We start from the raw sequence: 17,350 nt of genomic DNA, 5'->3' as shown, positions 1-17,350 counted from the left end.
TAACCACTACACCAAACTGATGCTATTGCTTCCTTTGAATTTCCTTTGTTTCCTTTGAATGAAGGCAGCCAATAATAAGCCCTGTCTTGTAAAGGCCCCTCCCACTTTCTGAAGAGAATAAGACAGATGAATCTTATTCCACAATCATGGAAATGGGGGAGGGGAGAAAATCACCTAGTACAGGAGTCCTCAACATGGTGCCCCTGGGAGCCATGGTACCTGCCGACACCTTTTCTGGTGCCTGCCAAGTGTTTTTAGGAAGTGGGCGAGGCTTTCCCCAGCAAGGATTCTGATTGGCTGTGTGGATTTTTTTAAAATGTTGCTTTCGCAGCACCTGCCACCACAGCACAAGAATCTACACTGTGTTCCTGAATTTAAGCTGTGGCCATCATTTTGTGGCTGACTCCGCCTCCACCATTTTGTAGCACCGACCACACCATGTCAGAATTCCAAATGTGCCCACAGGCTCAAAAAGGTTGGGGACCTCTGACCAAGTATACCAACTCCTACTCCATCCTGAAAACAGTTACTTTACCTGGGAAGGGAGGGGCTCTATATTCTTCCAACTGCTTCTTTCAAAGAGAGGTCTTCAGTTTGGTGTAGTGGTTAGGAGCGTGGACTCTAATTCCGCACTCCTCCACATGCAGCTGCTGGAGTGACCTTGGGTCAGTTACAAGGTCTTTCAGAGCAGTTCTCACAAGAGCTCTCTCAGCCCCACCTACCTCACAGGGTGTCTGTTCTGGGGAGGGGAAGGGCAAATGTAAACCGTTTTGAGACTCCTTTGGGTAGTGAAGGGCAGGGTATAAATCCAATCTCTTCTTCGTCGTCGTCGTCTTCTTAATTTAAACTCCTGCTTGGCCATACCTGCTGAAGGTAAGAATATGGTCGTGCAGACATTTTCTTAACAAGACCCTTTTTCCTTTAATTTTTACAAGGAGTTAGATACAACTCAATTTTTTTTTTAGTTGTTTCACTTGGTTAACAACCAACGATAGCACCACTCCATTAAATGAAGCGCAGGTAATTCTGTTTCCTTCCTGGTCCTCAGGGCAAAGCTTCTTTTGCTTCTTCTGGCGTGATTTCCTGAGAGTAAAGTTCTGTGAAGAGGGCAGGGAGCCAGTACTGGGGTTCTGTTGGGGCTTGCGTGTCAAGCCAGGCCATCCCTTCTTTCAGCAAGTGGTCCTGTTAAACACACACGCACACAAAAAAAATTTGGAAGCGGTTCTCCAGACCTTCATGCAATTTATTTCCTAACACAGTCGGGAAGAGGTCTGTCCCAAGTGGTATCTGGTCATTAGATGGTCTTTCCCCAATTGTAGGCAAGAAAAAAGAATGGAGCGTTTGAAACTAGAGAGGTTTCCTATTTAAGAACCTGTGCCAGGGTAGGGTCGCCAGCTCTGGGTTGGGAAATACCTGGAGATTGGGGGTTGGAGTCTGAAAAAGGGTTTGGGGAAGGGAGGGACTTCAGTGGTCTATAGTGCCACAGAGTCCACCTTCCAAAGCAGCCATTTCCTCCAGGTGAACTGATCTCTGCCACCTGGAGATCAGCGGTAATCCCAGGATATCTCCAGCCGCCACCTGCAGGAGGAGGAGGAGGAGACTGGATTTACATCCAGCCCTTCACTCGGAGTCTCAGAGCGGCTTACAAACTCCTTTCCCTTCCCCTCCCCACAACAGCCACCTTATGAGGCAGCTGGGGATGAGAGAGCTCAGAGAACTGTCCTTGAGGGAACAGCTCTGACAGAACCATGGCTTGCCCAAGGTCATCCAGCAGCCGCAAGTGGAGGAGTGGGGAATCAAACCTAGTTCTCCCAGATTAGAGTCCGCGCACTTAACCACTGCACCAAACTGCAGGTCAGCAATGCTATGCCAGAGGGTCTGCAGCCTTTTACAGTTCGATCCAAAGTAGGTCAAAATCCAGAGCAGATCAATAGCTGATGTAAGAAAGCTCACTTGTGATCACTGAAGCTACACAATGGAACATTCAGAGAACTGGCATGTGGGTTAGTAAATCCATGCAGTTTCCGCAGGCTAAACACTGGCTTGTTGTGAGACCTTTGTTCTTCTGCATGCCACTTCCTCATCAATAAACAGGAGCCACTGGTGTGATTTTTAGCACACTGGCATAAAAACCCGTGCATGGTTCACACTTGGACTAATGGCAACTGTTTACCTCTCTCACTTCCCTTTCTGTAAAGTTATCTCTAAGAAGCTCATTAGTCAAATCGAAATCTTGCCCTGCCGTTCCTTTCACATACTGGCTAGTCTAGCGTCCCGCCGACCTCTCCAATATACCTTAATGTAAAGATTGCATTTTCTTTCTGAAGAAGAGCCCTGCAGACTATCATGTGACTGGACCACTGTCTAGTTAGCTGTCTTGGGCTGATGGAATCTGCAAGGACACCTTGAGCAGGAAAAGAGGCATTATTCATATAGAGATCACGGAGCACCTATCCAGTGAACTATATTTTGTGAGCAGATCTTGATCTTTTTTGTGCTCACAGCTCAAACTTCCATACTGTGCCTTCTGGAGAGCCACTTAAGAACGTGCTCCACAGGATTTCTTCATGCTGAACTACATCTCACATCATAGAATCATAGAATGTTAGAGTTGGAAGGGACCTTGCAGGTCATCTAGTCCAACCCCCTGCACTCTGCAGGAGCAGAGCCGAAAGATAGCTGAAAGATGGTTGTCCAGCCTCCGCTTGAAAACATCCAGCGAAGGAGCATCCACCACCTGCTCAACCACTCTTACAGTTAGGAAGTTTCTCCAGATATTTAGCCGGTATCAACTCCCTTGTAATTTTCACCCATTAGATCTAGTCTTGCAATCCGGAGCAAGAGAGAATAGATCTGCTCCATCTTCTACATGACAACCCTTCAAATATTTGAAGACTGCAATCATGTCCCCTCTAAGCCTTCTCTTTCCCAGGATAAACATACCCCAGATCTTTCAGCCTTTCCTCATAAGACTTTGATTCCAACCCTCTCACCATTCTGGTTTCCCTCTTCTGGACTAAAAAGCCGTTACATGACATTCTGTTTCACTCACGCCTGGTGAGAAACAGATACTTGCATACCTCACAACTGAGGCCGAAGCTGCTGCTGAAGGCAATTCGATCCTAGAGAAACAGATACTTGCATACCTCACAACTAAGGCCAAAGCTGCTGCTCGATTTGGGGTCAAGGCAATTCGATCCTGAAATGTTCTTAAGCCTGTGGGGCTATTTCTCAGCTATAGATACAAAGGGATTCTACCTTTTCCTACCTGGCTTTCACCCAATTCCCCTCTTCCCTGTGGCCCCTTGTCCCAGATCGCTTTGGTCCACCCGGTTCCCATGATTCCAACACAAGCTTTGTTGATTGCCCTGACCTGGATAGCCCAGGCTAGCCCAATCCTGCCAGAGCTCAGAAGCTAACGCTATGGTTATCATAGAGTTTTGCCCCAAATAACAGAGCGTTGCCATGCAACATCCCGGGCATGATTACATCACTTCCGCGTGACATCATCACATGGGGGATGTCATGCCAGGGGGTAGTTCTTGGGGTTGGGGCTTCCCCCGCTGGCCAAGAGCCCGGATTACATCACTTCCGCGTGACATCATCACGTTGGGGATGTCATGCCAGGGGGTAGTTGCTGGGGTTGGCGCTTCCCCCGCTGGCCAAGAGCCCGTGAAATTGGGGGATCCCCTGCTTCCACCTGGGGGCTGGGAACCCAAAAAGCAATGTTCTGAATCATCTGCACAGTCAATCAAATGTCCAATGGGGAGAAGTCTTGCTGGCTAAAATCCCCACCTGGTCCTGCCCACTTTCTAAAAACACTTGGCGGGCACCAGGAAAGGTGTTGGCGGGCGCTGCGACGCCCATAGGCACCACGTTCGTGACCCCTGTTATAGGGACAATAATACCTACTGCTTACTGTGCAGATATTACAGTAAGCAATAGGTATTATTGTCCCTTTAGACACTAAAAGATCTATACGCACGTTTAGCTATTCTGCATGCGACACGTGCTTTCCCTGCACTTTGAGTTCCCTTCCTAGGAACCATCAAATAGTTTACCTACCAGCACCTGCTTGGCTCGCTGCGCTTCCCATTTCAAACTGGATTGGATTTCGCTGATGGTCACGTACCCCTTTTTCTGGAACAGAGAACAAAGCAAGCAGGTCTACATCAGAGGCCATTTGTAAAGAAGGCTCTGAGCTCTGCTTAAACACAGAAGAGACATTTCACGCACACCAGTCTATAGGGTCAGTGGTAGAGCCCCCGGTTTGCACACCTGAGGGCCCAAGGTTATTCCGGGTAAAAGCGAAGCTTGGGAAAGGCATCCAGTTCAAACCCCTACCCTGTTATCATTTATGGGCTGTCACTGCAGGTAAATGGAACACAAAGAAATTATTTCATGAACTCCATGTTACAGGAGATATGCCTGGTAGCAGGCAGCCCTCAGACTGGTTTTCATAAAGTTTAAGAGTCCCAGCTTTCCTCCTGCAGGACCCTGGGAAACTTAGTTCTGGGAAAATGCGGAGATACCTCTATCGAGGATTCCCCAGCCACGTTCACAAAACTACAGATCCACAATGGGAAAATAGACACCCATCCAAATTTCAACCACTAGAACATTTCAAATTGCATTATGCAGACACATCCCTTGTCAAGGCACAGCTTCCCAAGACCGCAGAGGGTCCCCAAATTTGTTGAACCAGTGGGTGCTTCTGGAAGTTTGAGAAAAGGGAAATGAGCCCCACCACAAAATGGCTGCTAAGGGGAGGAGCAACCAATAAAAGTTGGCAAGTTCTCCCATAACGGAGCTAGCTGTTTTCCAAACCCACTCCTGCGCCAGTGACGTGGAGGAAAGCCAAGATTAGCTCTTTGCTTGAGGACAGATTTTTGGGAGCAGGAGGATGTGGGCACCAGAAGAACACAATGGTGGGCACCCCGGTGGAGATCCCTGACTTCAGACAAGAGAGCCAGGCCAGTTTTGTTCCGGTTGGTCTTCTCCAGACACAGGTACCTCAGCTCACGCGGGTGTGATCCATGTTCAGTGCAGCAGGCACAGACTGGATCAGGTAGGTTCCGCCCACAGGAAGGATCCCAAAGCCGTTTCCGAGAACTTTCAGCTTCTTAATTGCGCGGATGAGGTCGTCCCTGGGGAATAGGAAGAGGAAGAGTCAGGCTAGGTTGACACGTGAGTACTGCCATTCTCCACGATACCCCTGAGCTCTGTTTATGCTGTGATTGTAAGAAAGCACAGAGAAGCCAAAAGAAAAAGCAGCAATGGGTACAGAACTGAACTTCCGCAGATGTTCAAGCTTTCATTCTTTAAAAAAATGAATCAAGCTTCTAGTCCTTGTGGATATGAAATTATGTTTCAAGGTGAAAGCACACCACCTGCTGAAACCTCAGTAACCTCAGAGGGGGTGGAATACGTTTTCCAGCAGGAGAGGAATACCTTCTACATATGATCGGCAAGATCAGAACAGTAGCTTGAAAAGTGAAGAATGTTACTGAGCAAAATAAAAAGAACTACAAGAGGGAGGCTGAGAAGCCGACTGACAAATTAGACCCAAGATTGCAAGTAGGAAGAGGCAGAATTCAAGAACCCACCAAGCAGGCATGTGGCTTATGGGGTACGTTTTTTTCTGGTGGGGCCGAAGTTCATAGTGTAGAAAGAAAGGCCATTTAGTCAATAGAAGGCAGTTACCAGGACAGAGCTCTAAACTGCAAGCTGTCAACCACTTCAGATGACAGTTCTCAGCTGCTGCAAGTTAATCACTTCTGCCTGCCTAAGCAACAACTCTGAGAACAAGCCGGCAGGTGGGGGCGATGACTTCTACAGTCAAGAAAGCTAACACTTAGGAAGAAAAACGCTCTTAAAGGAGAACAGTTTCTTGACACAGAGTTAGAAGCGATCCTCGAGGTCACCTACTCCAACCCCCTTGCTCAGTGCGGGAATTAGTCAACTACAGCGCCCCACTTTGCTTAAAGGAGTGCATGCCTTTAAAAAAGGTTTAAAAATGATCAAAAAAAGCATTTACAGGAGAAATTCTTGTGGGACTGTGCCTTTAAGGCTGATGAGGCTGGCTGGGGGAACTCCATGGAGAGAACTGCTATGCAGAGGCTGCAGAAAAAAGGAGGAAATCAGGTGACATGAAGCCGCCTTATACTGAATCAGACTCTTGGTCCATCAAGGTCAGTGTTGTCTACTCAGACTGGCAGCAACTCTCCAGGGTCTCAGGCAGAGGTCTTTCACATCACTTACTGCCCAGTCCTTTTAACTGGAGATACCAGGGATTGGACCTGGGACCTTTTATATGCCAAACAGGTGCTCTGCCACTGAGCCACAGCCCCTCCTGCTTGCACAGAAAGATTGCAAATCAGCCAGGATCATAATGCCCCAGTATAAATCAATGGTGCGATCTCATTTGGAGTACTGTGTACAGTTCTGGTCACCACACCTCAAAAAGGATATTATAGCATTGGGAAAACTGCATAAAGGGCAACTAGGATGATAAAAGGCTGGAACACTTTTCCCTATGAAGAAAGGTTAAAGCGCTTGGGGCTCTTTAGCGTGGAGAAACAACAACCGAGGGGTGAAACGATTGAGGTTTACAAGATTATGCGTGGGATAGAGCAGGTCGAGAAAGAAATACTTTTCCCCCTTTCTCACAATACAAGAACTCGTGGGCACTCAATGAAATTGCTGAGCAGTCGGGTTAGAACGGATAAAAGGAAGTACTTCTTCACCCAAAGAGTGATTAACACATGGAATTCACTGCCACAGGAGGTGGCGGCGGCTACAAGCATGGACAGCTTCAAGAGGGAATTGGATAAACATATGGAGCAGAAGTCTATCGGTGGCTATTAGCCACAAGGTATAGATAGGAACCCTCCATCTGGGGCAAGTGATACTCTGTATTCTTGGTGCTGGGGGGGGGACACAGTGGGAGGGCTTCTAGTGTCCTGGCCCCACTGCTGGACCTCCTGATGGCACCTGATATTTTTGGCCACTGTGTGACAGACTGGATGGGCCACTGGCCTGATCCAACATTGGCTTCTCTTATGTTCTTATGTTGCTCTGCCGCAGTGAAGGGGAAGTGACTGGACCCAATTCCTCCCCCCCACCCCCAATCCCCAGCAACAGCTTTTCAGAGGTCACGGGGTTGCTTGGAGCGAGGGCAGACAGTTCTCATGTTTCACAGGAGCTGGGCCAAAATTTACACAAATGGAGCATGTAAATTTACATGCAATGGAGCCCCCTCTTCCCTACTCCTCCCCTGGGCTTTGCCACAAGAATTCTGCACACATAATTCTGCAAACTGAGCTTACTGGCTCATACCCTACCACTCCGCCCAGCCAAGTCGGAAGCCCATCTCTGGCCCAAGAAGCCTTCCTCTGACTGAAGAGGCTTCGCCAGAGAAAGATCCCTCAGGCCCCAGGAAGGCCTGGAACTGGACTGAACAAATGGTCGAGTTCAAGCCAGGCAGCCGACTTGACAGGTTTCATTTGTTTTGCCCTCTGTCTACGCAGTCCCAGCACACAGAGTCATAAACGTGATGCTTACTGGCTGACGTCTTGAGCGAACTTTCCTCTGCCTTTCAGCACTTGCTGATGGAGCTCCTCCAGAGTTATTAATCCTAGTTGGAACGAACAGGCAGGAAGCAGGTTAATGTCCAGCGGCCTCTGCTCGGCTCTGTTATGTGCATCTGGCACACTGTTGCAGAAGAACGAACGGCGGAGTGGAAAGGGTTATAAAACACAACAGAGGAGGGAGGGGAAGGCACGCACCGATGGGCTTACAGAACAGAAGGAAAGCACGACACTGTGTTATCCTGAGTCATAAACAGTGCTCCCTCTAAGCTGAGTTAGTGTGAGCTAGCTCATAGTTTTTTAGCTTCCAGCTCACACATTTTTGTCTTCGCTCAGGAAGGAGGGCCCCAGAGCAGACTAACTTATGCAGAAGCCAAATTGCTCACTCACAACTTTAATGCCAGTAGCTCACAAAGTGGAATTTTTTGCTCACAAGACTCCACACCTTAGAGGGAGCCTTGGTCATAACCATGGATCCCCAATCTTTTTGAGGGAGATGGCTACTCTATGAAGGCTGTGGCAAATCGGGAAGGACGAAGGTGTGCACAGACCCTCTCATTCTCTGTTACAGGCTCTGGATACGTCTGTCTTTAGCAACCAGGGAACTTGACAATTGGTTTCTAATGAACTATATTATGACTGAGTGCTTTATTGGTTTTCATTAATGGTGATGAAAAGCGGTGTCAGGAAGCAGCCAACTTATGGTGACCCCATAGGTTTTTCAGGGCAAGAGACAAACGGAAGTGGCTTGCCATTGCCTGCCTCTGATAACAACAGAAATACTGCAATTGTGCATACATATATTCATAAATTCTTTATAATCCTATGAGCATACAAAAACATATACATTCAGTATAACATTAATTTCATGTCTTTACAGATAATAACAAATGATGACATGATGGACGAAACTCTCCGGAATAACTTCCGTTTTGTGAGCCTTCTTCTTATGTTAAATCAACCTATTGAATACATTTTACAGTCAATGTTCCATCAAGGAATAAACCAAGCCTCAATTTCAAAATGTTACCACCACTTCATACATACGATCAGTTGTATGAAGTGAATATGATATGAAGTGAAGAAGACAACTGATGATATGAAGTGAAGTGAAGAAAACTGATCGTATGTATGAAGTGTTGGTAACATTTTGAAATTGAGGCTTGGTTTATTCCTTGATGGAACATTGACTGTAAAATGTATTCAGTAGGTTGACTGACGTAAGAAGAAGGCTCACCAAACGGAAGCTATTCCGGAGAGTTTCGTCCATCATTTCATCATTTGTTATTATCTGTAAAGACATGTGTAACGATTCCTTGTTTATGTGTGTGTGTCTTTTTAAAATTTGGATGCATGGCTGTATGATAGTCTAGAGTAGTGGAAACAAGCAAGTGGTGTGATTGGTGAGTGACAGAGAGGGGGAGGGGTTTTGGAAATGATTCTGTGTGGATGAGCAGATATTGATGAAGACAGTTGATGTTCAGTTAAGCAGTTTTAGTTCTGATTTCTGTGAGAGAAGCAGAAGATCAGTTAAGTTCTGTGACAGGGAGAAGAGTGAAGCATCCCTGTGTAGGATGAGTTTAGTTCTGGGGTCTGAAGGAGAGACCTTCTTGTGTGTGATATGAGAGTTAAGTGCTGTGTCTGAAAGAAAGTGACAAGCAGTTCTGTGTTGAAACAGTTATAAGCTGAAGCTGAGTGTCTAGGAAACAGTAAAGATTATATGGACTTAAAGAAAAAAGTGTTACAAAGTTACATGCCCAGATCCCTGACAGTGGGAGAGAAAAGTGTGTGAAATATCAATAAATCTACTTTTATTTAAGATACCAGTTCTGAAAGAAATTCTTCCCAGAAAACACATAGATCCTCATGAAAGCCTAAACCCTCGATATACCTACCCAGTGATGAATATTATATTATAAAGGTTTGGAAAGCCTTAAATTTCCTGGTGGCAGCCGGATTACCCAGTAGAGAAAAACATAAAGAACACTTTTAAAGGGAAACCAGACCTCCCCAGTAAAGGGGTCGTCACAACATTTATGCACAATTGCAGTATTTCTGTTGTTATTAGTTTTTGATACTGCAACCCCTGTATTGTTATCTTCATTGCCTGCCTCTGCACAGCAACCCTGCACTTCCTGGGTGGTCTCCCATCCAAGTACTAACCAGGGCCGACCCTGCTTAGCTTCTGAGCCCTAACAAGATAGGGCTCGCTTGGGCCATCCAGGTCAGGGCTTATCATTAATACTGGGTTCAGTTATTTATTTACCGTTAGCGACCTTAAAAACGTTCTATATGGAAAGGTGCTGTTTGACGTACAACAGGAAATAATAACCATGTTTCGAGGAGGGGCCCTCTAGTGCAGCCAAAAAGCTTGCAAATGATCAACCTGTAGAGTGGAGAACAGGCAAGAAGGAGAGTGACAACAAGAGAAACAGAGACACTGGGCCTGTAAATGAGCAGCCGCCCGCCTCACCTCCGTTCCTGTGCTTCAGAGCCAGGCAGACTTCGATAATCTGGACCCCCAGCTCATAGTAAAAATCACCGACACCTAACATTTCAGACCAGAATCCTTTACCGGCTGCAGAAAGAGGACAAAAGGAAAGCATGAATAGGATTGCACACATTCCTACTCTTTCAGATGCAATTCCACAACAGTAGATTAAAAGAAAAAATCTTCTAGTCCTCATGATTCTGAACCATCCATCTGAAGCTCAGAAGCCAAGAGGAGAGATCCTACCTATGGCCGTCTGTCATCCTAAGGAAAGGCCTTCCCTTATGTGGTACTGTTGCCTCTCATTCCGCAATTCTGAGAACCTGCCATCTTTACACACTCCCCTCATTGCCACAACTATACAATTACTGAGCACCAGCTACAATCAGACTTGAATGTACTCTGGGATCCCCATAAACCGAGAGTAAAACAGAACCTGAGCCAGGGCAGATCCAACGTTCCGCCTCCTTAAGGAAATACACACCGGCCATGATGCAGAGGAGCTCACCTCGGCCCTGCTTGGAGCTCTCATTTAGAAGAAGAAATTTGGTTTTATACCCCACCCTTCATTACCCAAAGGAGTCTCAGAGTGGCTGACAATCTCCTTTCCCTTCCCCTCCCCACAACAGACACCCTGTAAGGTAGGTGGGGCTGAGAGAGCTCTCCCGAGAACTGCCCTTGAGAGAACAGCTGTGAAAGAACCTGTAACTGACCCAAGGTCATACCAGCAGATGCACATGGAGGAGTGGGGAATCAAACCCGGTTCTCCCAGATGAGAGTCTGCGCTCTTAACCACTGCACCAAACTGGCTAGTTATCTTATTTCCTGCTTGGAGGGCAGTTGGCAAGAGTGAAGGGCAACACCCCACTGGCTTCTTTTAACCTGGCCAGTGTCCCCCTCCAAGCCATTTTGCTTGGCAAGTACCAGGCCAAAAGGAGAATCGAAGAATTACAGAGGGGGCAGCACAGTGCTATTGAGCCTTATACCAATCCCATGGAATGTGACAGGATAGATTGTGCCTGAAATACAGATTGTCTAAACCAGTGGTGGCGAACCTATGGCACTCAGAGCCCTCTCTGTGGGCACACGTGCCATCGCCCCAGCCAGGCCCAGACCATCATTAAAGTGTCGAATTCTCTGCCAAATAATTTTAAGTAAATGAAAGCATTTGGGATTGCTTTCCTTACTTTGTTTGGATCAGCTTAAGTTAATGTATGAGTTGTTTTTTCTAAAGTAAAACCTCAGTGTTCAGGTTAAATTGCCGTGTTGGCACTTTGCGATCAATAAGTGGGTTTTGGGTCGCAGTTTGGGCACTCGGCCTCTAAAAGGTTCGCCATCACTGGTCTAAACAGATTGCAAAATGCAGATTGTCGTGCTGGGTGGCTTTGGCACAGTACCCTCATATCTATTTTCACTACAAAACACATGCAGAAAAAGAAGAAGAGACTGGATTTATACCTCATCCTTCACTCGCAGTCTCTGAGTGGTTTACAATCTCCTTTCCCTTCCCATCTCCACAACAGACACCCTGTGAGGTAGGTGGGGCTGAGAGAACTCTGAGAACGGCTCAAGAGAGAACAGTTCTGAGAAAACTGTGACTGACGCAAGGTCACTCCAGCAGCTGCATGTGGAGAAGTGGGGAATCAAACCCAATTCTCCCAGACTAGAGTCCGCGCTCCTAACCACTACACCAAACTGTTCTCTGTACTGCAACGGTCCCAGCTAAGGGAGCTAGCAACACATAATATCAGCACTACAGTTGTTTCTGCTTTGTCCTCAACTTTCTACCCAAAAGCTTAGTGCAGCATACATGGTTCCCATTTCCCTCCAGGGCAGCACGGAAATCTCACCCCAGATCTCCCTGTCCGAGGCTGATGCACTAAACACAACACTATGCCAGAGTAAAACCAGCTATTTGGGAAGCAACACTATTCCTGTTTTTGGTGGAAAACAGAAGACCTGAGAGAGGAGCCCTGCACCAGGAAGTTAGACTGGCAGCAAAGATGCAAACAGCGCCCTCCTAAACAGAGTTACACCCTTAAGTCCACTGAAGCCACTGCTTGGCAGACTGCCAGTGCTCAGGATGGTACTGAAAGTCCTCTGAGACACATCCCAGTCCACCCCAAGCCTCTCTCATTTCTTACAGGCGAGCGGATCCACACCGATCGTTGCACACATGTCCTGGAACTGGACTCTGAACTGCGGGTTTTTACGGATCTCTTGTTTGTGTTTGCTGGCGAACTCTTCGAGGTTAGTTTTAAATGTGTCCAGCTGCTTGGACATCTGTCAACAAAGACATGGAAGAGGAAGGAGAAACATTGAACCGGCTGACGTACCATTCACTCCATTCATCTGGAAATTATCAGAAGCTTGTATTTCACACAGGACATCTATCAGAAGCCAACTGTTTGACCCATTTATATCCTGTTTTGCAATCAGATTGGTTCCCAAAGCATTTTACCATTCCATTCTACCGATGTGTTTTTACCCTGTCTTTCCTAAAAGCAGCTCAGGAAAGAAGCAGTAGAAGAAGAGTTGGTTTTTATACCCTGCTTTTCACTACCCAAAGGAAGGCTTACAGTCATCTTCTGTTCCTTTCCCCACAACAGACACCCTGTGAGGCAGATGGGGCTGAGAGAGCTCTTCGAGGACTGCTCTTGAGAGAACAGCTCTGAGAGAACTTTGACTGACCCAAGGTCAACCAGCTGGCTGCATGTGGAGGAATGGGGAACCGAACCCAGTTCTCCAGATTAGAGTCCACCGCTTTTAACCACTACACCACACTGGGTCTCTCTACACAACACTCCTTCTGTCATTTTATCCTCACAACGATCCCATGAGATAGGCTAGGCTGACCAAAGTTGACCAGCCCAAGGACACCCACTGAGTTTTGTGGCAGAGTAGGGATTTGAATCCAGGTCCTAACCACAACCCTGTGTGAGCCGCTCTGAGCCCGTTCGCGGGGAGGGCGGGGTAGAAATATAATAATAAATTTTTTAAAAGAACCCCACACTGACCCTCCACACTGACACACTGCACTGCTTAGTTCAAACTAGCAGCTCAGACGCGCAGTTCCATTTCTGCGGATGAGTATTTTAACCCTATGAAAGGGGCTCCAGCAATTTCTGCAGCCTCTAATAGAATCTGTTCAAATGCAGAGAGGCTGGGACTCTCCGTGGGTAAAGAAGATGTTAGCTTTTCACTCTTACTCCTCCCTTCCAGCTGCTGATGACTTCAGGAGTCGGACCTAAGTTGTTCCTGGCCAAGATGTGCCCCCCCCCATGCTCCCTCTAAACTGTGGAGTCTTGTGAGCAAAAATTCTGTTTTGTGAGCTACTGGCATTAAAGTTGTGAGCGAGCGATTTGGCTACTGCATTAATCAGTTTGCTCTGGAGCCATCCTTCCTGAGCTAAGGCAAAAATGTGTGAGCCGGGGGCTAAAAAACTTGAGCTAGCTCACACTAACTCAGCTTAGAGGGAACACTACCCCCCACAGCAGTGCAACCCAATGAAAATAACGGGTTGAATCTAGCCAGCTTTTTTACGGAGACTTGCCCAGTTCCCCTGGCTTCTTACAGCCTCCTTTCCACAGGGGTTCCTGTCCATGCAGATCTCACAATTTCCCAGCATAGCTTTTTTGGTGGTCCCCAGGGATCCCTGATTGCTTTGTCACCAGTGAAAAAGCTGGTTGGATCCAACTCAGTTTGGGCAGCCCAGATGACTTCTCTCAGGGGAGACCCCAGAAAAGTTAATGAAAGACCATCTGTGGCAAGTTCGGAGTCAGAAAGCAAAGACAGACATTGTGGGTTAGAATGGTTTCGGGCCAGCTCCAGGTTGGGAAATACCTAGAGATTTGGGGGTGGAGCCAGAGGAGGGCGGAGTTTGGTGAGGGGAGGGACTTCAATGGGCCGTAATACCACAGAGTCCACCTTCCAAAGCCGCTGTTTTCTCCAGGGGGAACTGACCTCTATTGCCTGGAGATCAGATATGATAGCAGGAGATCTCCAGCCACCAACTGGAGGCTGGCAACCCTAGAATGTTTCATCAGTATCTCAGCACTCGAACTGCTGGCAGCATCCAGTCAGAGAGGTCAGAGGGAAGTTCCCACTCTGGGGATGATTAGCAGCTGTCATAGCGCATGCCCTTAATCTTAATCTTAATCAATGCAATCAGGAGGAGGAGGGAATTGTCGTCAAACCACCCAAAACAGGAAAATGAAACAGAAGTTACAAAAGAAACCAAATAACTAACTGGTTGCAAATCAGTAACTTATCTCACAATGGTTGAAATGAGCAAGAGTTCAGTAGCACCTTAAAGAGTAACAAAACTTGTGGCCGGGTATGAGTTTCAGATACCTGACGAAGTGAGCAGTGACTCACAAAAGCTCCTACCCAGCACAAATTTTGTTAGTCTTTAAGGTGCTCCTGGATCCTTGTTCTTTACTGCCGCTACAGAGAGACTAACCCATCTTGATGTATTTCATGACAGCAAGCACAATACAGAGATTAAAACCGCACCAAAACTTCAAGTTGTTCAAACAATACTTTTATTAAAGACACAATGAAAATCAAACACCATTTCAGCCTTTTATTACAAATTTGCAATTCACAACCCATTAGCTATTTCCTTATAGTCCACTGATTGCCTATCACTTGGGTGGACTCTTCTTCCATTTGCCTTTCATTTTCTGCCCCTAATCCTCACAATGTCCTGTGCTAGTGGGTTCCACAGGTTAATTAAGCATTGGGCACAAATGCCTTCATTACATGCAAGCAACAACAGTCCCTCCAGTTCCAAAAAGTATAGCCCCACCTCACCTGGGCTAATTGGTCTTCTGCCAGAACTGTCCCCCGTTCCTTGTATTTGGCCTACAGAGGAGAAAAAACAACAACAGAAAGTTGCAGATTTTTTTTTACATTAACTACGCAATGATATCAAGAACACATTTTTCTCCCATATGCATATGTCTGGATTCCAAGGTCATCAACACAGAAGTTCAAGTGGGTGTCTTGCTCTCACAAAATCTATCTAGCAGGAACCCAGAATATGGCCTTCTCATCTGTGGCACAACATCTGCGGTCCTCTCTCTCCTTCTGGAAGTTCAGCAATCATGTTGCATGCTTCCTAAACACCTTCATTAGATCAGGCCCACAGCACTTCCCCTTGTGGACAACTGTGCTTTCCTGTTGTGTCCTGGGACACTGTGTAATAAAGTTTCACAACTAGGTTCTTTGTGAGGGGGGCTGTTTTCCTTCAGGTTTTGTTTTGGGATTATGCTGTGTGGACTCATGATTTTGTTGCACATTGCCTGGCACACTACAATCAGGCTCCCAAAATTGTTTGGCCCTTCTGGGCCCCAGAGATACCAGCCTGGCTTCGATGAGAGCCAGGGCCTTCTCAGTGGCAGCTCCGCACTGGTGGAATGAGCTCCCGGAAGATATCAGGGCCCTGCGGGACCTTTTACAGTTCTGCAGGGCCTGTAAGATGGAGCTCTTCCAGCAGGCCTTCAACTAGTGAGCTGCACTTAACAAACTAAGGCCCTGGCCTCAATATTAATATCAATACAATCATCCACAACCTGTGCTCCGCCAATATGACCTGGACTGAGATATTAGCTGACTGTACCCATATTACGTTAACGCTCCTAACGCCTCACCATCACTATATGATCTGTACTAGCAGTTTTTGTAGTGTTTTATATTTATATTCTACTAAGAGTAAGGCCCATTGTGGGAAGCAATACAATGAGCTCTAGAAGGAAGCTCCAGGTGAGTGTCCCAACTGTGGCTGGTGGGGCATAAGAGGGAAGGGGAAAACAGACGAGGCAAGCCATGTTTATTTCCTTCTGCTTAGCTATAAGGCAGGGCTATCTCAAGTTATTTTGCTGTGCGAACCCCAAGTGCAAACCAAAGGAGCAGTGACGGCATGCCTAGGTTGCTTTGCCATTTCTTAGGGCTTCATCAGACCACTTTTCTTTAGTGATGGAGTTCAACCCAGCTCTGGCAAGATTCAAAATGACACAAAGTCTACAAGTATGTTCCAAGTAGCTAGGAATCAGAGCCGCTCCTTTGGTTCGCACTACAGCTAGTCCTGAGCTCATGCCATCTATTGCATGCTTTCTTCTGGAAACTCTTCTCTGCATCATGAGCTGGTGACCACACCAATCTGAAGAGAGACTTGCACTTTCAAGGACTATTAGGTCACTATGCAACTGGTGCAGTTGTCATTTATGCATGGTAGCAAAACTATTTGCTATGGGTATTAATTTTGGTTACAAGTAGAACTGTATAAGAAGACAGTAGCCCCTAGTGTGATTTGTACAGCGCAACAGATTATTCTGTTTATTTGTTTGTAAATCTCCAGGTGGTGGCTGGAGGTCTCCTGGTATTATTTACAAACTGATCTCCAGGTGACAGAGTTCAGTTCACTTGGAGAAAACAGCTGCTATGGAAGGTGAACTCTATGGCATTATACCCAATTAAATTCCCTCCCCTCCCCAAACATCTCCAGGTATTTCCCAACCTAGAGCTGGCAACCCTAATTGGAACAGCAGGAGATCTCCAGGTGCCACCTGGAAGCTGGCAACCGTACAACTTGCCTTTAGAACAACATCGGAAACCCGATTCCCTCTCGCCCTCTGCAAGGGCAGGGCGAGAGAGGAGGAAGAGGAAGGCAGATCAGCCTAGCTCAGCCGGGGGGGGGGGGCGAGGGCGAAATCTCACCTCTGCCAACTTCTTTTTGGCGATGGCCCCGGCTCCGACCCCCCGTCGGTGCATCATTGCAGGCGGAGCTGCTTTCTTGGGGGGAACAGCAGGAAACACAGCAAGGTGGAAAGATGAAGCGCCTGTATTTACAAAGCCTCCCGCCCCCATTTTCGTCACAAGCCTGCGACAGACAGGAAGTGAGTTTGGGCTGGCTCTGGCTTTCCCTTCCCCCTGGCTGTCAGATGGTTGCTTTGATGCTGTCTTCCCAGTTTATTGTTCCCCAGATCTGGAGCGAGGCGGGGCAAACCGAGAGTCTTTATGGCCTCTTAACGGTTAGCTGCTCAAAGCTACCAAACAAAAATCTGTTAAGGTGCCACAAGACTTAAATAAAAATAAAAGCAGGGCTGCCTTTGCGGAATGTACAGAGATCTTTGGGGGTCCAGTCCAAAACTGCCTTAATAGTACCAGAAACTTGCGCATGTTCCGCGGTATGTTGCAAGCTTGCGCTGCTGCGTGGCAGCGACGGAGATCTTTTCTGTGCAAAGGGGCGGAAGTGTATGCATTTTTC

At 47.1% G+C, this 17,350-nt stretch overlaps 1 protein-coding gene across 1 annotated transcript; it reads right to left on the bottom strand.

The window, feature by feature from the left end:
- Positions 1–851: 851 nt before the first annotated feature.
- On the bottom strand, positions 852–16,935 carry SNF8 (SNF8, ESCRT-II complex subunit). The gene is made up of 8 exons (XM_015409235.1): positions 16,801–16,935; positions 14,896–14,946; positions 12,225–12,363; positions 10,063–10,167; positions 7,564–7,636; positions 5,024–5,147; positions 4,066–4,167; positions 852–1,182 (listed from the first exon to the last, which is right to left on the bottom strand). Exons 1-8 carry the CDS (start codon positions 16,855–16,857, stop codon positions 1,045–1,047), a joined length of 789 nt encoding a protein of 262 aa, XP_015264721.1. The 5' UTR covers positions 16,858–16,935; the 3' UTR covers positions 852–1,044.
- Between the last annotated feature and the right edge of the window lie 415 nt (positions 16,936–17,350).

This window comes from Gekko japonicus, unplaced genomic scaffold, assembly GCF_001447785.1.
Source record: "Gekko japonicus isolate JY-2015 unplaced genomic scaffold, Gekko_japonicus_V1.1 scaffold240, whole genome shotgun sequence".
In the NCBI taxonomy this organism is placed as follows: Eukaryota; Metazoa; Chordata; class Lepidosauria; order Squamata; family Gekkonidae; genus Gekko; species Gekko japonicus.
This window is presented reverse-complemented; position numbering and strand designations above follow the sequence as displayed.

Coding starts and splice junctions, on each gene's coding strand:
- SNF8 (XM_015409235.1), bottom strand. CDS start 16,857: ATGATGCACCGACGGGGGGTCGGAGCCGGGGCCATCGCCAAAAAGAAG. Junction 12,364..14,895: donor CAGAAGACCAATTAGCCCAG/GTGAGGTGGGGC, acceptor CTTTGTTGACAG/ATGTCCAAGCAGCTGGACAC. Junction 7,637..10,062: donor TCTGAAGCACAGGAACGGAG/GTGAGGCGGGCG, acceptor CGTTCCAACTAG/GATTAATAACTCTGGAGGAG.